The sequence below is a fragment of the Aspergillus lucknowensis genome (genome assembly GCF_044049455.1).
Source record: "Aspergillus lucknowensis strain CBS 449.75 chromosome Unknown BJX67scaffold_1, whole genome shotgun sequence".
Classification (NCBI taxonomy): domain Eukaryota; kingdom Fungi; phylum Ascomycota; class Eurotiomycetes; order Eurotiales; family Aspergillaceae; genus Aspergillus; species Aspergillus lucknowensis.
In genome coordinates this window covers 105,974-128,636 of record NW_027263545.1, presented here as the reverse complement: position 1 = coordinate 128,636, position 22,663 = coordinate 105,974, and the positions used below count along the sequence as shown (strand labels likewise).

Below are 22,663 nucleotides of genomic sequence, written 5' to 3'. Positions count from 1 at the left end.
GGGGGGGGTCAGCTCATCTCATCGCGGACCCCTGCTTATCCGGAGCTCACAAAGTAACCCTGTCACTTGCGGGGGCTCTCGGTTGAAAATAGCAGTCGTGCTTTAGGGTTGGATCCACAGGGGAGATCTTGATGAAGCTTACTGTGTGATGAAAAATCAGTTTCCGCAATTGTGATCTGTAACTATCACCGGGTTTGTCTCCATGGTCGCACTGGGGCCCGTAGAACAACTTTGCCATCGAGTGGGTGGTGATGGGCCCAACCATTGCCTTTGCTTTGTACAGAGAACCTGTTCAAATCGTCCATTTCCTTTCTGCGTGAGCATTCTGAGCATGCTCTTTCAGGCATAGTAGGCGTCTTGATCCGCACACAGTATCGAGGGAGCCCGTCCTCTGGGCCCAAGAGAAGTGTCTTTACCACCGTCAGGCTCTCTCGCCCATGGCTTCACTTCCTCACACACGTTCATGCTTTGAAGCTTAGAGACGATAAACCACTCACAACATCCTTGTTGTGATGTTGTGGGCACGAGACAACATGACTTTTGCGATCAAAAAGTTTGGGTTTCAGAATTGTAGGTCCCAAACAGCCGTCTGATAACCTTGCGCCTTAGGTTTCTCTTCCCCATATTCTAACCCTCTTAACTATGTCGTCCGGCTCTCTTATAGCCAGAATCTGCCTTTCTGGTACCCGGCGACGGGGGTATAATCTCGCCCAACCAGGGGCACCAGCACACCTCATTCGGCTTCGTTCTTCGGGGTGGTCAGGATGATGGCGCTGTCAGTCGTAAAGCGGAAATGAAGCACTTTGTGGCACATCTCACGGCGCAAAATCCGAGTCACCAGGTCGAGAGAGCCAGCTAAGGTGACAATGCCCGCTTCCCAGCTCATCGACATTCATTCCCCGGATGGCAGAAGCGAAAGAAAGGGGGATGAACACCATCGCATCATTGTCAGTTTGTGGATCCTCTTTGCATTTTCAGCCGAGTGCTCATCCTTCTCTGAGCCAGAGCTGTTCATCAACCTCTCCATCCCCTTTTCACATTCTCCGATAAGGGACCTCGCTCGCTGCAGGAGATATTCGAAGTCCGTCATGAGCAAGGCAATCGTGTATTCCGCATGTTTCGACCTGCAACTATGGGTCCATCTGTATGGCATTTTTTTGTGTGCCTTGAAGAATGAGCAGAAGTTGTTCGAGCTGTTGCCCGAGTTTCTTGAACATTTGTTGGGCTTATTTAGGGCTGGATTCTGACAACCGTACTTCCACCTCACTACTTCTCCTAAAATTCTTGTTCTTCCCAAATTTCTTCCGCCAGTACTTTCAACTGCTCTCGGCTGATTTTCACGCGTGTGATGTCCATATATTCGGTTTCTTGTTGGCCATAGATTCGAACGAGTGAGGTGGTGCCTTTCGCCTTCTAAGGCGGCAATCGATTTTCCGCACCGTCATTCGCGAGGGCAAATCTCTTTCTTCCCTGCTGTGGGCTAAAGTTCTCGAAAACTGCCTCCATACGAAACCAACGATGAGCCGACAGCAAGGAGAGGCTATGTTGTGAGCCGCGCGATACACTGCCAGCAAAGCGCGCACCTCGGCCGCCACCGCGGGAGGTTCATCGTGTCAGCGTGCAGTGCTGTCTGCAGACGTACCGCTGCGGCTGCAGCTACGAGAAGCCAGCAAATGCACCAAGGAGGATCGCGAAGAACATGTGTCTTTGGCGGATTGAGAGGAGGTAGAGTCGCAGGAGGATGTTAAACGTATTATGCATGCTAAAGAGCTGTAGCAAGCGCAAAGGACAAAAGGAAGCACTACGGCGCTGCGGCCCGGAGATGCTGCCAGACCAGGAAGCCCCGTCACCAGCCCCATCCGATTGAGGTTGCGCTGGGCACAGCACTTCATGTCTCCTGGATCTTGGTCCGATGAGCTAGGGTCGAGATAGTCGCGGGCCGCCTGTATCGCCTGAAGACGGATGGGTTGGATTACGGTGTCGCGCGCGTAACAATGTCCTTTCTTCTGTAGAAAAGCTGTCGATCGGAGTATCAGGCAGATCTTGGGCCCGAACACGGCACGACACGACATGGCACGGCACGGCGAGTGTTTCCGGGCCCATCAGAGGGAAGTTCCTATCTTTGTCGTGCCTGTCCTATGGCTCACTGGTATCCCAAGTGTTTGAGGCAAATATCGATGGCGCCTATCCCACATGGCAGCATCAAGTGTAATAGTGCTTCTGATTCTCCATGTAATAGCGTCGAGGTAAAGCAAATGCCCTCCGCTGCTGGTACGAGAACCCTTCCAGGATGTCGACAAGGGTATTTATCCTTTTAATATGCTTCAAGCACCTGCGACTCGCTTTTAGCCACATTTGGCGCTCGCCATTATCCCACACGATTGACACACCAAGCCTGGAAGCTGGATCATCGGGCCTTGAGTGTGTTGTGTATTTGTTGGCATGTTCGGATTCGCGTAAGTCGAGTTTGACAAATACCCGGTCGTTATTCCGAAAGCCAAGCGAGGAGGGGATCGCGAAAATAAACTGACCACACGCAACAGTCGCACTTGTAAACTCTTCATGCGTCCCTTTTCTGTATGTTTCCACGGTGACTTTGGTGTCCTCCCCAGGCAGATACCTTTGCATTTTTTTGATCCGATTGGCTTGACAGGCGGCTAAGAGCCCAAAGTTCGAATATAAACGCCCCTGACTCGTCCGTACTGGGATGTTGCCGGATAGAATGCTTGACCGGGAACAGGACCGCCAGCCAGGCTGTCATTGGCAGCGCTTCACGCTGCGACGATCAGCAGCCGGGACAATCAAGAGTCAAACCATATCACTTCTTGACTCTTCTTTGATTGTGCGAGTCCATGCTCCCGAGCTTGGGGACCATTCCGATAGAGGGTTCTGTGAGAACGTCGGGATGAGTAGGCATAGTCGAAGTGCTTATAGGAACGACCGCAGCCAGCATCCATGTTTCCATGTTCTTTAAGTCTCTCTCATTCTCGTTCAAGGCATGCGGCCTGATCAGGCAGCCGAGCCTGGGAATTGCGTGTCATCCGCTGTTCTGTGGATCATGTCCAGGAGATACCACCAAAACGCCCAATACCGAGTCCGTAATTTGCCGGGTTTGCGGTATTTAATGTCGAGGGGGAGAGCACACCCAGGATGCTAGCAATCGAAACAACCATGCGTCCGCGGGATATGCTTAGAGCAATGTAAAGCATGTAGAAACCAACGGGGATGCCGCGAATCTAGTGAAGTGTTCGCCACACAGCTCGCCGACAGGATATGGTAGAGACACCCCGGCGAGATATCAAGCCAACTGAGTGCGTCTGGGTCGGCCCTTCTCCAGACGTATGATGAAATGAATATCCGCAGTCTTAATGGCGTTCTACTCTGCTGGAATAACCCAGGAAGGACACTGGACCACGGCGAGTTTTCGACCGAGCAAGAAGAGAGGAAGAACACCAGGTATCAATGGCACAACAGGTTCACGCGTGGGTCCGAAGGATGCCCAGAAACTGGTCTCTCTTGGTCGACGGACAACACATGGAGACGTGGCAGGATATCAAGATAGCTCTCCATACTGAACAATGTCAGAGTAGGTCTTAACTCAGACTCCAGCGCGCGTGGGTCCGCAGATCCAATAGCTCCTTGGCTTGGTGAACGACATGGCATTGTACAGGTCGTCGTCGTCGTCGTGTTCAGCGGATTCGTGGGTGCAAAAGAGACCCGGTGAGCATGCGAATGATGAGGTCAGCTTTCTTAGAGCTTAATTCCATCCGTACCTCATAATAAATTGTCCCTGAAATGACCAAAGACGCCTCTAGGTTGACTTCTGGAATGAATCCTTCCGCGATAAAACGACACTAGCCTAGGATGCAAGGAAGGCAGGGCAGGCAGGGTCCCTCAGGTTCATGAACATCCAGAGTTGCCTAGTGTTAACGATACCTCCATGGGAATCTCTGAACAATCCGTCTTCAAATGCGTTTGCTGCTCATCGAACGCACGCTGAGTGACTCCAGTCAACACGAACCAGTGGTCAATCTGTTCGCTGAGGATGTCTTTCATAGCGCTTCCTTCTGGCCATCTTTCGTTTTACGCTGCTTCGAAAACGACGCAACGCGGCAGCGCTGGGTACGCATCGTTTCGAACAGACCCCATGCGGCATTTGTCTTCTCCCATTCGATTTCGACGAGTCGAAGAGTTATTCGAAGACATCTTGAAAAGACCAAGGCCACTCTCTCGATGGGAACATGGGAAGATTACACCCATCGGATCGGGGCTTCGTTATTGGGATATCACCACCGATGTGTCCGCTAGGTTTCCCAATATGGCCTATCAGGACGATTGGTCGAACCTTGGAAAGCTCCTGGACGTACATCGTATCTTGGTCCGACGTAGCAGTCCGCTACTCGCCCGTGTCTCGTAATCTGGGGAGATTAACTCGAGATCTAGCCTTATAAGACCAGTGATCGCCTCTGTAGCTGGTCTTGCCCCCAAAACTACCAGGAGCAGCGCACGCCCATGCGGCAGCATCGGTGGCACGTCGCTCCATAACGAAGTGCGGGCGCACCATGAGGAGAACGGCCACGACGGTGGAGTCGCGGTGGCTGATATCTCGGTGGCACTTCAGGCTGCCGTACAAGCGGAGCTCCACTAGATGCGGAGTCGCGCAATAAGTCCTTGCACAGCTCGTGCCTTGACTCGAATTCCAATACCCTGGCGATGCGGAAGGCAAAGCCACGGTTTGTAGACCAGCTGTTGGGAACGCAGACCGAGACACATCCTCGAAGCCTCCATTCATGAGGCAGGGGTACAGAATCTCCATTTTCCGGTGAAGATCTCAAGGTGAAGATCTCAAAGGAGAAAGTCTTACCGACGTTTCCCTGATTTTAATCTTTCCAGCTCCCCATTGTTTTCCTCAACTCTGCGTATACGTTCTGTGGCGTCGTCCGTGATAGGCAACGGTACGTTCCCTAATAGTTGTGTCGTCGATAGAGTTGGGTTCTGGGTTCCTGATATGTTACGTGGTACAGTAGCTGGGTCGGATTGTATAGGAATGTCTTTGCCGGAAGCGCTTGAGGCTTGCTTCTCCTTGCGGCTTTTCTCGAACTGTTCAGCTAATTCTGGACTCTGGGGTGGTGTGGTTGCTAGCATCCTGGTGACGTGTTTTCACAAAGGTGGCCGAGGATCACAACAACGTTAAGCGATCCGCAGGCAGGGTTTTGGCACGCTTCTTATCAGCGTATTTTGCAATTACCTAGCTGACTTCGGGCGAGTAATCATATGTCCGCACAGAACGTAATATAGCAACCAAGTTCGGCCGAACGCCTTTCCTCCCACGATGGACCAACCAGGTCCCTATTCGGCCGTATGGTTCCTTCTGAATCGGAGTCGACCAGATATTTAGTTCGCCTCTCGGCTGGAGTAAATGTTTCGATCACCAAGTAAACACCAAAGTCCAATAAGCGGCCGCTTGAAGATTCTTTTTTGCAATTAGGGTTGCAAAGGTCTGAATCCAGACCTACCGGCCACGAGTCATAGTTACTCTATACAATTCCCTGCCAGTGGTAATGGTGCAGTTTGGGTTGGTTGGTGTTGGTTCGAGTCCGTTGAAGTATACCCTCATCATCAAAATCATTCGCGCAGTACTTCTTGCTTTCGGTGTTCAAGTTTTTGATGAATGCGTTGTACAGTCCCGTTAAGTCACAGTCCGGGAAGGCTGGAGGAAGTTCCTCCCACACGACCATGGTCAGTTCATGAAGAGACGGGATCTGAAGGAGAAGACCGTTAGGAAAGACCGGGGAAGACGTCGACAGAGCAGCTCCGTACCTTTCATGAAGGCGGCGTCTGTTGGCTTTGCACTCAACGAGTGCCTTTATCCTCCTTCCCGTTCCGACCTCCTGTAACTGGCCATCGGTGATGGCCGTGAACCCTCTCCTTGTCTTCTCCGGCTACCCTTCCGAACCTGCCTTGCAAAGCAATTCGCGTGTGCCTTCAGACACACGTTGGCGCGCTTGCAAGCTCTGAGGCTACCAAACAGAAAGGTGGTGGATATGCCCATGGCCAAGGATACTCGCAGTACCTTTGTACTTGTGACAACTTACTATTGGTGCCGTATTCAAAGTTGAGGAAGCACCGAGTCTCCTCTCTGTTCCCAGTCCAGGGCGCCGGGGGTCACCACCAGGCACACAGAACCAGGTCCCGAAATCACACACACCCGGAAGGGATTCGTCTCGTTTCACTACCCGGCGAAGCATGGGGCAGGATCTTCCTGGTTCTATCATGGTAAAGCATGAGTTAATTTGGAAGAATCGATCCCCTTTGTCGACGAGTGCTTTTATCTTCGCCGGCCTCGTCCATGACTATTATAGCCTTTTTCGCGCAGTAGGGTTCCAACAATCGGCAGATACCAGAACAGTGAGGCGTACCAGTTGCGTCAGGTCTCCAAACTTGGAATGTCTCTAGCAGTAGACGACCCGCAGTATCATATGCTTTCTTATCCCCCTGAGGGGAAAACATTTCCCGACCCGGTTCAAACAACCTCGATAGGAGTGCCCGGGCCAATTAATGACCTGGGGTGCAGCCACTCGGGTTTAGATCCCAAAGCAATGGGCACAAGCTCTGCAACATCTGCAAACATCACTCCATATGTTGTTTTTTTCTCGAGGCATGGAGCGAGTGAAACTACAGACGTGAGGCCAGACTCCGTGGCAATTCTGCGCAGCCCTCCAAGCGTCGATGCCGGGGACCAGAAATGGGGTGGAAGCTTGTATGATGGACGAAATGTAGGAAACCATGCGATGTCCGCCCCCCGTCGGGTCTCACGAAGAGCACAGCCTGGATACGGCCATAATATAATGTAAACGCCCCTGACTCGTCGGTAAACCCTAGGTCAAACTCGAGGCAGTTTAGGGCCAACGCCCACTTGCCGAACTGGAAATATACCGTACCTCCGTACTGCGATATTCACAGCCTTTACTACCATCACGCCACTTGCATCCTGCACAAGTGCCCTGGCAAAATCCGGGGAGACGGACACACTCTCTAAACATCCCACCCGTGTTTTGTGTACACGGCTCATCCTCTACAAGTCCACGGGACGCGATGAGAATCGCGTTAATGTATGAGGGACGTCCGGTTTTGACCTATACCATGTCAGCGACAACTAGCATCGTGCAAGCTTGGGATCTCACTTGATCGACACTAATCGATCCCTCCCGAATCGTAAGCGAAGGCAACTCCACGCTTCGGCCATTGCCACCCTGCCATTTCTTGCCTGGAGAGTACGAACCGAGTCTTCAGTTCTAGGCTGAATTTGTTCGATGATGTTGAGAAACATGACAGCACCGCACACAACCTTGTTGGTACGAATGGGAAGGCAACCCTTGCGCTCCTGTGTCCAGTGATTCATTGCCCTATTGAATGCGTGGGTTCAAAAGAGGCATCTCTTCTCGTACAAAAGAGGGTATGTACCACGATGTGACTTCGTCTGCGTCGGTCGGTTGAAGTTCACCATCAGCATTGAGAGCCGTCGAAGAGGTGGGCTGTCTTGACCCTCGAGGCAAAGGGTATAGTTACCCTGATCGCCACGTCTGCTGGTCAGACGGCGCGGTCTTCGCATGCTCGAGTTGGATTCGCATGGGTTAACGAAAACAACAGTCCGGTCGAAATCCGAGTGTGTGCGGTACAAGGAATTGGTGGCTGTCGCGGAGCTGGGGCGGACGTTATATTTCTTGTGTACTTTGCTGAGGAATATCTCAAGACAGCGTGTCCGGTATCTGGTCGCCGCTACCAGATCGGCGTCTCCATCCGGTTCATTGCAGAGAGGAACCATATCAGCCTCGAAAGGCGCCGGTATTGCGGCCCGATCCACAGGCACGGCATGGAGCGGATCTCGTTATCGACCACCTGGGCGCCGCTGCGGCAGGTAGAGGCCACGATCCACTTCTGGGTCGCGGTAGAGAATGTCAAACAGCTCGAGGAGGTGTCTGGGGAGCCAACCCCTCTCGGAGAGGGTTAGGCTAGGGAGGTAGCCTACCGTCTCCTGGTAGTTGCGTATCCCAAAACGGGAGAGGATGGCTGAGAGAGTAACTATATATGACTAAAGCCATCGTGATGCTGGGGAAGAACTCAAGGGAGAACTTGGGGGGCAAAAAAAGGTCACATAGAGGCCTTTGTAACTCTCCTGCAGAGGGCACGACAACTGTCACCCGCTGCAAAATATCAGCAACAACACAGAAAAGTGCAGAGGAAAAGACTTACAGTGCTGTAAGCTAGTGCCGCTCAACAAAGCTCGCGGCATCAGTCACACGAGCGTTCTTCGGTCTTGCGAGGAACAGCTCACGCCTGAGCCATAACAGTAATGGCACTTGTCCAAGCAAATGGCCCTGCTTGAGCACCCGGGTAAGCGCAAAGTCTCCCTTAGGAGTTGGAAGATGCGCTAGACTATGTATTCTCTCCAGTCGTCAGGCCAATTGCGGCCGTGGAAGAGCCCGTGTCGATCCTTCGCGTTCGCGTCGATGACCTGCGCTATCAGCTGCGCGACATTTCGACACAGATGCTGGAGGTTACTGCCGGCGGAGCTCACGTAGTAGCTGCCCACAAGTACCATTACTGATTTGGGGTTCGTTGTAAACTCGTTTACCAGTGCCACACGCTCCTCTGTATCCAGCTCGCATGATATACTCGGTGGTGTACTCTAGCAACCCCCTCTCGATCAGCTCAACCCTTTCAGCCGACTGAAGCTCAAGCGTGAGAATATGGGCAGAATCCATTGCTGTTACTATTGCTGGATTCTGGTTATTGCGATGGTGATGGTGATGGGGATTCCGATTGTTATTGTCGCTGTTATCTTGCTGGTGTTGCAGGTGTAATCTGGATATTGAGTCGTGAACTTTGTGTCACCGTTGTTCGCCGCGTTGATGCGTTGAAGGATCGTCGGGATCCCAGAGCCCGAGCTGATCTTTTGCGCAGCTGCTCTGGGAGCAGCGAACTCAGGTAAAGGTGCATGTAGTACGGCTTGAACAGCTGCCCTCGCAACCAACTTTTCAATGCATCTTCCGGGGTCTTCCGCGATGGATCTTTCCATTCCAAAAGAACAATATTTGTCACCCCATCAATGGAGTTAGGAGCTTTGGGAGGCAGGCGGGAGTGTGAGAAGCGATTAGGATGGCATTCGCATAACTTGGTCGCGCTGTCTGCACCTATATGGATGTTAGCCATGGCTAATAGTCCTGTACAAGGAAGGAAACAAGTACTTACCTGCTCAACCAATATCGGGTTTTCACGTATAGTGAAAGGGTAGGTAGGGAATGTCCACACCATCTGTTGGTCATGCGTGTGACATACGTAACTGCTGAAGGGCTTGAATTCCCCGAGCCGTCAACCGGATGGTGATGTATGCGTTGTCCGGAATCGCCCCCGATTCAACGAGAGAGCACCGCACTCCCGCGAAGCAGCACCTGTGGCACGCTCGCTTGCTTCGCTCCGGCGTGTCTTGCTCTCTCAATCACTTGTCCGGCGTGGATATCATGGAAATATCACGGAGTTGATGACAAAAACGGTATGTCCGTGTTGGCCGCCCTTTCATCAACTCTTCATTTGCCATTTCCTCCACTACGCGTTTCTCTACTGCAACCCGGGGCGAATCCTCACAATCTTCTCCGGCCTCGGCGTTATCAGAGGCTCCCATTTGCTGGTTGACACGGGTCTGGACCCTTGCCACCAACCTGCGGAAGCACCTTCACGAGAGTATTATGCTCAAGAAAGCGCTGCACGGTATGGTCCTGAAATAGTATCCATACCTTTTGCTTCGCGGTCTGACTAACTCTGTGTGCGCGGCCGATAGCCTGTAACTGGGTGTTTTTGTTAGGGAAGCGACTCCTTGGATATAGATCCTCATAGCATGCATAATACTGCGGGACGGCCGCCACTTGCACCTTCTGCAGGCCTTTCCCGCCAGCCATAGAAAGATACCTCCATTGACAGTTGTCACTGCATCAGCCAAAGTATCTCGATCGGAGAGTTGAGTTTTGGTCCCGGTACACGCTGGCTCATAGCGAGGTTCATGGTCTGTTGTCCAGTCCGAGATAACTGCAGAAGGAAACGAAGGGTCCATCTCTCCATTTGCATCCATCCGGCGCAAGAAACCTCCAGTAGCCGGGCAGACGTAGGTTCTCATAGAAAACAAATCTCAAATTGTGATTGAATTTGTCAGGGGATGACACGTCGCGGGTTGCTATCAGGATAGCATTGACGTACGACAGGCGCGGTCTGGACCAGATAGCAGAACTGTTAGTGGCTTCATGTAACCTGGACAGGAATACTTACCTTCAAGCATTTGGCCATTCTTGTGCGCATTTCGAGACTGGCGTGCGAGACCCTAGGGACGCTGCAAGTGCCTTCGGCCCGATCCCAATGCTCGGCAGGAGAGTCGTCAGCGTCATTTCCGACACATTGTCATCGGTTCGACCCCCTGTTCCGCTCGTTCAGCTCGGCCATTTCGGCATGTCACCAGGTGCGGCTGATGCTGTGGTTGAGGATTATTTCTCCATGCGCAGTCCGTCCCCTGTTGGTACCAGTAGTTGAGAAGCCACGTCGATATCTATGTGGATTCGTCAGGACTTCCAGTTGCCAAGTCATTCTTTCTCATCCGTTCGTGTTCGAGAGCAATAATGTTAGAGCAGATGTAGTATCCATCTCACCGTTCGCAAAGTACCCTATTCCTTTCATCAAGATACTCTGTACGCAACGTTGATTATATTCCATCTTGGGATTTCTTTTAGCTTTTGTCACCTCGGTACGACGCAGAGAGACGTAGGCTGGTAGAGAAGGCAGAGGGGAGCCAAGGCCGTCCACGTCTCCAGATCAAATTGCGCTTCTTTGCTGATAAGCAAGTCCATGTCCCCAAGGCCGGTGGTGGCAGATTTCTTCACATACAGCCCGGCAGTAGCCAAGCAAGCAATGCTGCCTGTTGGACCTCCAGGGCATAGATAGGTGGCTTGGACCGTAAGATAGCCCTGAGGCTGCTCCTAGCTGTGTAGATAGTTAGCTTCAAGCATGCTAAACTCAGTAAGCTGGGGTAGATTACTTATAGGAGTATATCAGGAGCGAAAGCGATACTGATAGCTATACCCTCCTTCAGTCGAAAGCATACCGCTACATCGCATATCGCTATATGGCACGGTAAGCCGAACTATTGCCATAATAGCTTGATCCGCAACGCACATAAAGGCAATTTGCAATTTCATCCATGGTCTTGTCCACATATGGCGTCGTGGCTCTCCATTGGGGTCTATCTATCTCCACTTGAGAAGAGCGCCAGAGCACCATACGCAAGGGAAACGGCACCTTGAGCACCTTGATTAGCAGGGTGCTACTGGCAATGATTGCTTTCATTTCAGGAGAAAGCGCGTCCCTGCGTCACTGCATCACTGCGGGACTGGTAACCCTGCCCGGTGCCTTCTTCTAGGCAGGTATGGTACTAGATACCGACGGTCTTGGAGCGCTCGGTACGGGGAGCCATTGCGAGGGTGTCTTGCTGCGGCTGGCGGGCTGAGGTTTACTATTTGAAATGAGTGACTAAATCTGTCTTGACGACAACGGAGCACGAAGTCATTGGGATAAATGGAATGCTTGTACGTGTATAGGAGGAAGAAGAGGTCCTATCACTCATCACTCCTCCTAAGAGCAAGCAGGGCACTGGAGACAGAGACGGAGGCGGAGGATCAGAGCATCGTGGGCGACCATGGCCGCGGACCGTAGATGTTCGGATAGATATGGCCGTGGATATATTTCGTCAGGAGTGTATATAACGACATACCGGGTCATTCCTCTATAAAATAGAGATGCAGATAGTTGGGGGGAGTAAGGAAGATGGACGGCAGCTGGGGAGGAGGAGGGAGGAGGAGGTATATATACCCCTAAAGTTGGGGGCCTGGTGGAGGCTTCATCTAGACAGGTAAGAGAGAAGGGAATGGGAGGACTTTTTTGTTTGTTCACTGGCTGCCGTTTGGTTACGATCTTTGGTGAAGGGGTGGCTACCTGCATCGTGCTTGTTTCTTGGAGGTGCAGTGCCGGTGAAGGTGAAGGTGAAGGGGAAGGGGAAGGGGAAGGGGAAGGCGGAGCTGGCATAGCTGTAGTAGGAGCTTCCCCAGATCATGGACAAGAATGTCCCTCGATGTGTCTAGATCCCAGAGAGCAGTGTGCCTGTGCCTGTATATGGGGACGTCAAGCCTTGCCAGACACCTGAGCTACGAGGAGAGTCTGAAACGTTACGACATTATATTTTCAACCGGCGTCTGCGGCGAAGAGACGGTAAAATGCAATCAAATCCAAGTTGCCATATCACACAAAGCGCCATGCCATTGGTTTGGTTTAAGAAATCCTTGTTCATATTTTTTTATTCCTTTTTTCCTCGTTTCCATATACCTTCTCTCCTCCCCTCTATCCACTTTTCACCAGAGAACGAGAGAAGTAAGAAAGGAGATCTTTTGCCCCGGGCCTGAACCACGCCAAGCGTATCCCGGATCGTATCGTATTAAGCCACCGAGCCAGACCTGGAGTGTGGAAAACAAGCGAAGTGGTCGACCTGAAATGATATCTCTTGGGCTGATCGATCCTCCACCTCAATTCGCCGCACCGCCAAAATTCGTCCACGAAGGAAAATATCTCAACGCATTTACTCCTCAGCCTCGCCGACAAGAGCGTTACGCTTGGCCTGGATACGCTCCTGTCGTCGCTCACGGAGAGCCTTGTTCTTGGCACGCTTAGCATCCATCTCCTCCTTGAGCAGACGCTCACGCTGTCTCTCGGCCTTGGCCTTTTGGATCTATAGGACGAAACAGTCAGCTCTGTTCCTCGACCAGCTCCACCAGACTATCGGGGACTCACGTGTTCGACGAGGGCACGCTTGTGCTTGAAGGTGTTACCCTTTGAGAGGTGGTAGAGCTCGTGGTAGAGGTGCTTGTCGATCTTGCCAGCAGCGCGGTAGCGGACGAGGAGGCGACGGAGAACACGCATGCGGCGCATCCAGAGGAGGGAGCTGGGCATGCGGGCCTCCTTGGTACCCTTGCGCTTACCGTGACCGCGGTGACGACCGATTCGGCGGGTCTCGGCGAGCTCACGCGCACGAGCACGCGAGTGCATGGTGACGGGCTTGCGGATGATGAGGCCATCCTTGACGAGCTTGCGGATGGTCTGGCGGGAGTTGGCGTTGGAGATCTCGCTCATCTCGTTGGGGTCGAGCCAGATCTTGCGCTTGCCGCAGCCCACCACGGAGGCGGCGAGGCGCTTCTGGGTGCGAAGGTTGACCCTGTTGAGCGAGAAACACGCACAGTCAGCATGAGGCCTCGATGAAACTTTCTATCGCAACGGCGGTGGTGGAAAGGATGGAGAAAACCAGATCCAGTTGAACGGTCAACGACGGGTAAAACATGGGCAAAATGTCCATCGAGCAACAGTATTCCATCCATTCCACCAGAATATCGACTTCGGGAGATGAACTCACATCTTGATGTCGGCGTATCGACGGTCGTTGGCGGATGATGTTCGTTGCACTCGTCAGCGGATTGAATTCCCAAAGTGAGGAGTTTGAGATCCGGGCGGGTGATTAGCTAAGCCACTGTGTCCTAAGCGAGGGCATCCACTTTAGGGCTCATACCCCACGCTAACCCGAACCCTTGCCCGCTACTTCCACTCAGCAACAAGCCGACATAACTTTGACTTCTTGTTTGCGAGCTCCGGTCCTCGTCCAGATTACCCATGTTCCCACCCAGTCTCAATCTTCGTGGATGAATTCTTCCAATAACCGCGTGTGGCGTTGACAGCACCAACTGACCGACCCACCTCGTAAATCACGTGATATGCCCTTATCGCGAAGATAACAGCAGCTTTTATTTTCCTTTGGGATCGACCTCCCCAGAGAGGGTATACATCTATCTATAATCTCATCAAGGTCGTGGGTCATGCATAAATAGCATCATCACTCGTCGCCAAACGAACCCTCCTCGAGCTCGACCTTCCCAATGCTCCACACCTCCTTCTCGTCCTCAACTTCGTCATTGGACAGACCCAGTCCGCCCTGTCCACCTTCGGCCTCCCTCCGCTCGCGGGCCTGGCTCGCAAGGCGCATCGCAACTCGCTTGAAGTAGTCCGACATACTCCGCTTCGGTCCGGGAGGTAGCTCAGCACCGGGCCCGGCCATATACTTGTCGAAGACAGTAGAGTCCGAGTCGACAACGGAGAATATAGATAGGAAGGCGGCTTCGGCAGCTAACTTCACGGGGATAACCACATCGCGGACGCCGGCGAAGATTGGTGGCGCGAGAAGGGCCAGATGGGGGCGAGCTAGCTCTGGGTGTAGTCGGCCGACAGTTCGGATCACCACCAGCGCTAGTCGACGAGTGTCGGACGGCGTGCCGGGCTGAACGCAGGGCGCCAACGCTTCGAAGATAGCCTTGTTAGATTCGAAGCTGTGCTGCTCCTCCAGTAATAAGTACTTTCCAGCGGCGAGTACGCTATTATCGGAGATGAACGGCTGTTTTCATTAGCGTAATCCTTCGTAGACAAAGGGTCCGTGGTATGAAGGGGAACCTACATCCTTGTGCGTGACGCCCTGGCAGATCAGGTTCTGCGTCTCCGCCGCATAATGCTCAGTCAGAGATGACGGAGATTCGACAAGTAGAGCATTGAGCCCCAAGACTGACGCGTGGGAGATATTGGGTGTGAGCACACGGCTCCTATAGACAGGTTAGCAGCGGTCATACAGGCAGGCGGGCTGCCGACTTACTTAATAAGTGGGCCAGCAGTAGCTAGGGGGAGCACCTTTACGAGTGCTCCAAGCAACTTGGCATTTGTGATAGCCACGGCATCTAGTCATGTTAGCCGCTAGTCTGAGATCCTACAGGGAGGGAACGCCGCACCAGTTTGGTCGCTAGCATCGTCGTCGATGAGCGTGAGGATAGAGTTCTTTGAAGCTTCGCTCATGTTGGCACCAGCCTTGCCGACTACCTCCTGCAGCGCCTTCATCATCGCGTTTCGCACACCAACGTCGGCTGTCTTTGATCCAGTAATAAGCTCTGGGCGGGTATCAGTATCTCACACTTCTATAAGGCGAGGATGTTGCATACCTGCAATAAGTGGATCAACCCTAGGCGTCAGGGTGATCAGGATGCCCAGACCCTTGGCAGCCCTGTTACGCAATGTCTCGCTGGTTTGATCTGCTAGGCCTCGAGCAAATGTTCTTTGCAGTTGCGGCAGGAAGGGCTTAACGGCAAGCGGAATCTTCTGTAGGAGTTTATTGAGCGTATAGAAGATGGCACCTAGAAATATCGTCAGCATCCACGAACACAAGCCAGACCGTAATTCAATAGCTTACATTTGATATCCACTGAGCGTTCTGACACGACACGGATAAGCGGCCCGGTAATCTGGGTGACAAACGGCTTCAATGAGTCCGCAGCCGTACGGTCGATAACATCGGCAATCGAAAGAGCGGATTGCGTACGTTGATCGACACTGCCGTTCAGAAGACCCTGCAGGAAGATTGGCAGGATTGCAGTAATCCCCTTGGGAAGACTGAAGCCGGGAAGGTCCGCTCCAGGAACTCCAACGCCCTTGAGAATTTGCCTGGTAGGTACGGAGAGAACTTCCATTTCCTCCTTGCGCAGGTGAGAAGTAAGTCCACTGAGAGCTCCCCATGCGGCTTTGACAACTTCCTTGTCAGGATCGTCGAAAGAAATTAAAAGGACGCGAATGAGATCTTGGTGATACCGAGAGAAATCGATCTCTGCATCAGAGATGAATCTCTTGAGATGGTTGGCTGCGTTAGCACGGCGATGTTCATCGTCGTGTTTCATCAATGCCAGCATCACGCTCATCATCACGTTAAGGCCGTCAAATTCATCTACGGAGACCAAGATGGTGTTGAAGGCACTATCGAGCTCTTCGCGCTGCTCATCGTCCTTGCAAGAGATAATGTTGTCCATCAATGTGTTCAAGATAGTGGGCAGGCGGCGGGCCATTGCGGAACCCGCAACCTCTGCCAGGGATGCCAGCGCCTTGGCGTTGAATGTCGAGATAGGTGAGGTGAGAAGAGTGGGGATGAGGTTGGGTAGGATGATGTTGGCGCGAGTTTGTTCGGTGAGAAGAGTCAACAACGCTGATAAGGCTTGCTCTGCGTCCTCGTCGTTCCTCAAAAGGAGCAAGAGATGGGGTAGAACTTGGTCCACAGCCTTCTTGCCCAGGATATGCTGCAGGGCATCAAAGGCGTCGGCGGCAGCTTCACGGACATCCTCGTCATGATCGACCAGCGCCACACGGACGGTAGAGATAAGAACCTTCTCAAAGTCCTCAAGAGATTCGGGTGAGGAGGAGGTAATGATCTCTCTGAGAGCAATGCAAATACCCTGCTTGACATCCACGTCTGGCGAAGATTGCAGACCGTCTTCGAGAGAAGGAAGTAAAGTTGCGAGAACAGATTCTCCGGCTTTCTTGATAAGATCACCGAGGGCATTACTGGCAATGACCTTCTGCTCCATATTCGAAGAGCCAAGGCGCCGAATAATGAGTTGGGACAAGGTTGGCACCATTTCTTTGAGGGTTTTGGGAGAAGCCACAAGCGATTTCCAGACAGCCATAGCGGCGGTCTTGACAAGACCAGAAGTATCGCAGCGGCAGATGAACAGCGAAGACAAGACCTTGTTTCTCCTCTCCTCTCCGAGAACTTCGAGCAACGACTGTCCCGCGTGGGCGGCTTCTTCTTCCTCTTCCTCCGCTTCGGCTCTGGCGGTGATACCAGTAATACTGAAAAGAAGGTCTCCAACCAATTCGACAGAGCTCAGCCTGATACGATAGCTATCATCGGCAAGACCGCGTTCAAGCTCAGGAAGGAGAAGATCAATAGCCTTGGAAGAGAAGTTCTTGACCAGCAAACGGCCAGCCCGAAGAGAAGTTTCACGAATAGAATCAACATCGTCCGCCAAACCAGCCAGAATAGGCGGAATGATTCTGCTAAGGTAGGCGGCGAAGCTGTTTCCAAAGCAGGCAGGCAAGAATATGAAGAGAGTCATGAAACCCTCGCGAATAGTGGCCTTGGAGCTGCTGACGTTTTGCAAGATAGTCGGCAAAGTTTCCTCGAGTCTCGTCGTGCCCAGTCCGGCAAGAACCTCTGAAAGGGCTTGTGCAGATCCCAATCTGTCGCCGGCCCCGGTATCCGACTTGAGCGTGGACATAAGGTTAGGAATAAGGTCTGGCAGGGCATCTTCCCCAAGCTTCTCGATCAGCGAACCAAGAGCTTTAGAGGCCGTAGCGCGAGTGGTGGGCACCGGGTCGACAATGGCCAAGTTCAGACCGGAAACGATGATAGGCAGGTGAGAAATAAGGTCTTTCCGCTCAGTAAGATGAGCCAAGCTGCCGATGATCTGCGCGGATTTGCGTTTCGTTGCAGATCTATCACCGAGACCACGTTCAAGGATACGAACGACCAACGCCAGGGATGGAGCATCCAGGTAGTGGACAAAGGACACCTTGATAAGAGCATCGAGGGCCTCGTCTGTGAACTTGGTTGGATCACTCAGGGCCTTCAGAAGTACGCTAACCAGCGACTTCACTTCGGGGTTGCTAATGACTTCTCCGAACCGTTGAAGACTGCGGTTCGCCGCATTGCGCACCTCCTTGTGCGTGTCGTTCAACACCACGGTGAGCGGAGGGATGATGTCAGGCAAGCTTGCAGCGAGCTGTTGCGGGTCCAAGTAGGCCATGGCTCCGAGCAGATCGCAAGCACCCTTCTGACTACGCCATTGGGTATCATCGAGACCATCCAAGAGTGTGGGAAGGATCTTCTTGACACCATAAGAGCTAAGATTTGCGAAACAAGCCTTTGCGGTATACAGACAGGCGTCGCGAACATCGGGGTTCGGATCTCCGAAGCTTGCTAAGAGCTGCGGAACGACTTGAATAACGTAGGGCTCAAACGTGCGCCCAAGAATTGTTGCAAAGAGCTCGTACGCTAACAAAGCCCCTTGGCGCTGGTGCGGCTCTTTCTTGTTCTCGGAAGCGTCCTGGAGATGGGGCATGACTCGGAACTCACGCAATGTAGAGATTCCCCTACCCTTGACAATACCAGCCAACCCATAAGCCGCACCACGTTGAGTAGCGTATTTCTTCGTCTGCAGAATTTGGTCGAGCATTTCCTGAGCGTACTGTCCGCTCTGGGGACCAGCAAGTCGGATGAGCGGTGGGAGACACTCGGAAACCGCAGCTTGGACAGTCTCAGAGGGCGTGGGAAGAGTTGCGAGAAGTCGCTTGATGACCGTTTGCAAACGGGGATCGTCCGCCTTAAGATGTCGGGCCAAGGACCCGTATAGAACGACAACCGCTTCATTAAGAAGGTCGGATGTCTCGCTTCCCTTGTCTGAAGTCTCCAGAGTTGTCTCTAAGAGCTCCATCAGTTCTTCTACCTTCTCCTGGCCACGCGAAGCAATAACCGACTTGCCGCTGTCAGCCATTTGGGATCTCACTGTGCTGCTTCGGTCGATAAGAGGCCCTCTCTCAATCAGGAATCGGAGGAAAGACACTATCCGCTCTCCTTCAAATGAGTTGCTCATAGCAGCAAAGGCCAGGGCGATACCGCTCCGGGATTCCCAATGGTCTGCCGTATCTACCTTCTTTGGCATCCCGTACTTGTCTTTCTCGGGCTCCTTAGGTCGCACCTCAAGTTCGTACTTCTCCTGTAGCTGAGAGACAATATCTCCGAAAGCAGATGGACTAAATTCAAGGGCGTGGGCTAGAGCACGAGCAGCAGCTCCCCGGAGGTTTGCATCCTGAGAGTCAAGGTAGGGGATGATCTTCCCATATGCGGTGTCGTCAATTTCCAGAGCATTCTCTTCCCAGATGTTTTCAGCGACCTCTGCATTCTCCTCCACATGGTCGTGGCATTCAAGCCAGATATGCTCGGAGAAATCGAGGTCAGTAAGATCAAGTTCGGCTTCAATAGCTTGCAGGACTGACGATCGCACAGACGAGTCTGAGACGATAACACCTTTGAGTAGCACATCCAGCTCGTCCTTGTTGATAGTTGGCGCAACGCTTCTGCTGACATCAAATAGGGTATCCTTAATGAGCTTGTAATGCTGAGTAAATTTTTGCATCGACGCTATTAATTGATGAAGAACCTCAACTCGCGGGAGGCGGTTATCGGCGACTGGAAGCTGAAGTCAGAACTAGAAATCTCTGGCGTTGATATTAGGAACTCACATGAGCCTGAGTGGAAAGACAAGGTCTCAAGGGCCAGCAAGACCTGCTCCCCTTCCTCATCGCCTTTCTCCTCCTCGATGCCGTTATGGGTGAGAACCAAAAACAGTAGGGGTAGAGCATAGGCTAACGAAGAATTATCAAGAGGGCGCTGCTCAGACGCGAAACGCAAGCGATATAGTAATCTTGTCACAAGTCCTATGCGCAGGTTAGCACACGATATTAATATCCTGAGGGCAAAACATACTTCCAAGAGGCTCTACTTCCATTTCGCTAGGTAAAGAGCCCTTTCCGATGGCTCTGAGAGTTGCAACACCCACAAATGGTCGGAGAGGGCCAAGGCGCGTTGATAGCTTCTCTGAGCACTTGAGATACGCTTTCGAAACAGCGTCACCGGAAAATAATCCTGCTCCCGCTTTGGAGAGGGCCAACAATGAGGAGAGCGCGGGATTGATCCAGTCATCGGCCTCAACGGCAGGACCGGCAGCGAGGCCTTGGATGATTCCGCAGCCTCGTTCAATTCTCTTCACCTCGCGCAGGACGTCTTCACGGATCTTGGCCTCCTTTGCAAGCTGAGCTTTTACCTTGGCTTGCTCGTCTACGGTGAGTTTCTTTGGCTTTTCGCCCTTCTTCTGAGCCAGATGTGCCCGCATCTCTTCCTCCCACTTGAGGATGTCGTAGTCTTTGGTGTTTTTATCAAAGGTTTGCCTCAATTTTGTGTTGAGGACGTCCACAAACATAGTACCTTCTGGAGTCCGAGCAATTGCTGCGTCGGTTGGAGTGATCGCGGATGCACGGGAAACATCTAAGTCATCTTTGATCTGGCTAACAAGCCGAGGAACCATAACATCAGGAGCGACGAAGGCCAGATCGCCTGCTGCGCTCCAAATAGCGGCATCAACCTGAGGTACTTTGGACTGAACAGAATCATCCTGAATTCGGATGAGTTGTTTCATGCAGTCACCCGGAAACTCGCGGACAAGGTCACCAGGGTCCGTGCCAGTTTGAAGGGAGAGATCGATCCATGACGCGTTTGGAATCAATTCTGGTCGACCGAGGACGAGCAGATCAACGAGTTGTCTCTTCAAGTCAGCACGGGTCTCGTCAGAAGACTCCGAACTAGAGGCTAGGGGGCAGATTGCCTTCACGACCAGGTGGAGGAATCTCCCACTTTCGGGACCCGCAGAAACCGGGGCGGACTCCTTTTCTCCAGTCCTGAATGCGAGGATCCAGGACCAAAGACCATCTATAACAATACCGCCCACTCCCCTAATGTTCTTCTGGTGAACGCTGGACAATGCGCGGGCAGACTCATCTCGGAAATTGGTGTGGAGTCCGGGAGCAGTGATGGCGTAGATAAACGCTTCAGCCCAAGCAACCTTACTTTGAGCCCCAGCGCTGTCAAACTTCGACGCAGAAGGAACAGCTGCCAGGGTTCTGACAGTCCATTGAACCTCCGCTTGAGAGGCCAACTTCGAGTAGGCCTTCGGATTCAGAAGGAACGACGGCTTTGGTTGAAGCACCATGGACTGGCCGACTGTTTCCTCCCAAGCGGCCTTGTCGAAATTATCGAGCGCAGATAGTCTCCCGAGAAGTGCGAGGTAAACGTAGGTAGTAAAAAGAGCTCCACTCTGCGCCGATGGCAACGGATTTGAGGACACCTCTTTGAATATCTCTTTCAGTTTAGCAAGGAACTTTGTCACGAAAGTTTCCACCTCAGGGCTCGCAAGGGCGGTAGATTCAGCTTGCCAAACCGCTTCTCCAACATTAAGCTGCCACAGCTTTCGGAAAGGAATCTTCTTGTCAGAAGACCCTTTGATGATTGCGTTGATTACGTCGTCGCTGACCTTGATCCTTGATTGAATAAGGTGTGTAAGATGTGTGGAGAATGCCTTGATCTCCTGCTCAAGGGCAGCTTCGTTAGACTCGCGCGAGAAGACCGGGACAAAACCTTGTACAATCTCTTTTGAAATATCATCGAGGGGAGCAAATGCAGCGACGGCCTGCGCATATATAGCCCGCTGCTCCGGACTAGTGATCTTCTGGGTCTTCAAAGGCCCGAGCACCTCGCCAACAATCTTCATAAGCAAGCCCTCCGTCTTGGACTTCGTAAGAAGCGAGGTAAACGACTCCAAGGCACCTTGTCTAATGGCTGGGTTGTTCGATTTCATGTTCGACAGGAGGTGTTTGAGCAGCCGAGAGTGTAATACTTCGGAGACGTCAATTTCGTCCGAGAGAGACGAAAAAAGCGAGGGTACCAGCCCGCTGAAGACTACCTCTGGTGACCGCAAGATCGCCTTCTCTAGAGGGGGGAGTAGCTCTGATGTTATATCCTCGTACGCGACAAAGGACTCGAAAAAGTCGGACATGCCGTTCGCAACGTGTGCAGGCGGCGCGGACTTTGAAGAAATCAGTTCCCTGATATAGTATGCGATTATAGTCTTCTTCTCCCCTTGTAATATAGACTTCTTGTCCTGTAGGCGCGCAGAAACGCCAGAAATCACCCCGATAAAAGGCGCATTCTTCTGTCCGGCAGACGCATCACTGGTCAAGCGCTGCACGGACTGGCGGATAGCATCGTCGCCCCAGGAATCGGAGAATACCGTACGCAAAGCACGCCTTGTTACCCTCAGAGCAGACGCCTTCACCGCGTGTTTGGGTGGTACGGCCAGACACGTCTCCAGAGCCCGTGCATCCAGCGCAATGACATCCAGCACAAGGGAGAGCGGGGTTCCCGAGTCACTCTTCAGAATCTGGAGCAGCATCGAGCACCATTCCAGAAGAACCAGCGCAGATCCCGCATCCAGACTTGTCTTCGAAGCTTCAGCCTGCAACCTTTGCACCAAGAACTTGAGATCGCCGGTCGGAATGGGTGCTTTGAGCAGCGAGCGGAGGCACTGCTGGACGGCCTGACGGGAGGAACGGTCAACATATCGTGGTAATGTCTTGAGAAGAAGCTCTAGGAGAGGCTGACGGGTATTCTCCGGAATATCGGACCCTGAAAAAAGGAGAAGCCGCGCACACGATCAGAACTGGTATACTACTGGCACGGAGGAGGGGCGGGCAGGGCAGTACCGATTTTCTCGCGGAGGTCATTGAGAGCGCGGGTTCTGCGCAAAGTCGAGCTCGAGAAGAGCACGACCCGCAGGCTCTCGAGATCCCCGGCTTTGACCTGGTCCCATGGAAAGTCGTCCATGTTAGGTGGTCGGGAGCATGTTCGCTCGTTGGTGGTGATGCTGTCATAAGAGTTTTCGGTGGATTTTGTGTGGGGAAATCAAAAGAGCGTCTCGCCGCCTTTGCGTCCACCACGGTGCTGCATCCATCTTCAATCCTCTTGAAACCTCCTTCCTGTTCGTGAGTCATTCTGATTCACGCTTCTCGCAGCTTCTGGAGCTGTTCCCAGGGCGCTGTAGCGCTGCAC

At 52.6% G+C, this 22,663-nt stretch overlaps 4 protein-coding genes across 4 annotated transcripts; all 4 read right to left on the bottom strand.

Annotated features, from left to right (window-relative positions):
* Nucleotides 1-1,430: 1,430 nt before the first annotated feature.
* BJX67DRAFT_1519 (uncharacterized protein) lies at nucleotides 1,431-2,181 on the bottom strand. Its single transcript, XM_071024803.1, has one exon. The coding sequence runs from the start codon at nucleotides 2,070-2,072 to the stop codon at nucleotides 1,614-1,616; it is 459 nt and encodes a 152-aa protein (XP_070891259.1). The 5' UTR covers nucleotides 2,073-2,181; the 3' UTR covers nucleotides 1,431-1,613.
* Nucleotides 2,182-2,197: 16 nt separating this feature from the next.
* Nucleotides 2,198-3,260, bottom strand: BJX67DRAFT_339023 (uncharacterized protein). Its single transcript, XM_071027628.1, has one exon. The coding sequence runs from the start codon at nucleotides 2,626-2,628 to the stop codon at nucleotides 2,203-2,205; it is 426 nt and encodes a 141-aa protein (XP_070891258.1). The 5' UTR covers nucleotides 2,629-3,260; the 3' UTR covers nucleotides 2,198-2,202.
* An 8,996-nt stretch (nucleotides 3,261-12,256) lies between these two features.
* Nucleotides 12,257-13,752, bottom strand: BJX67DRAFT_339016 (60S ribosomal protein eL19). Its single transcript, XM_071027627.1, has 3 exons — nucleotides 13,499-13,752; nucleotides 12,883-13,303; nucleotides 12,257-12,820 (listed from the first exon to the last, which is right to left on the bottom strand). Coding segments are annotated over exons 1-3 (573 nt in total). The 5' UTR covers nucleotides 13,501-13,752; the 3' UTR covers nucleotides 12,257-12,670.
* A 57-nt stretch (nucleotides 13,753-13,809) lies between these two features.
* Nucleotides 13,810-22,525, bottom strand: BJX67DRAFT_386765 (putative translational activator). The gene is made up of 9 exons (XM_071034131.1): nucleotides 22,318-22,525; nucleotides 19,490-22,240; nucleotides 19,246-19,440; nucleotides 15,368-19,192; nucleotides 15,120-15,311; nucleotides 14,913-15,068; nucleotides 14,780-14,861; nucleotides 14,588-14,729; nucleotides 13,810-14,527 (listed from the first exon to the last, which is right to left on the bottom strand). The coding sequence occupies exons 1-9, from the start codon at nucleotides 22,436-22,438 to the stop codon at nucleotides 13,973-13,975; spliced, it is 8,019 nt and encodes a 2,672-aa protein (XP_070891256.1). The 5' UTR covers nucleotides 22,439-22,525; the 3' UTR covers nucleotides 13,810-13,972.
* Nucleotides 22,526-22,663: the final 138 nt, after the last annotated feature.

Bases quoted from the DNA above. Each gene is read 5' to 3' on its own strand.
- BJX67DRAFT_339016 (XM_071027627.1), bottom strand. The intron at 12,821-12,882 runs GTGAGTCCCCGA...TTCGTCCTATAG, and splicing joins AGCGTGCCCTCGTCGAACAC to ATCCAAAAGGCCAAGGCCGA.
- BJX67DRAFT_386765 (XM_071034131.1), bottom strand. From the start codon at position 22,438: ATGGACGACTTTCCATGGGACCAGGTCAAAGCCGGGGATCTCGAGAGC. The intron at 22,241-22,317 runs GTACTGCCCTGC...TCCTTTTTTCAG, and splicing joins TGACCTCCGCGAGAAAATCG to GGTCCGATATTCCGGAGAAT. The intron at 19,441-19,489 runs GTATGTTTTGCC...ACCTGCGCATAG, and splicing joins GGAAGTAGAGCCTCTTGGAA to GACTTGTGACAAGATTACTA.
- BJX67DRAFT_339023 (XM_071027628.1), bottom strand. From the start codon at position 2,628: ATGCAAAGGTATCTGCCTGGGGAGGACACCAAAGTCACCGTGGAAACA.
- BJX67DRAFT_1519 (XM_071024803.1), bottom strand. From the start codon at position 2,072: ATGTCGTGTCGTGCCGTGTTCGGGCCCAAGATCTGCCTGATACTCCGA.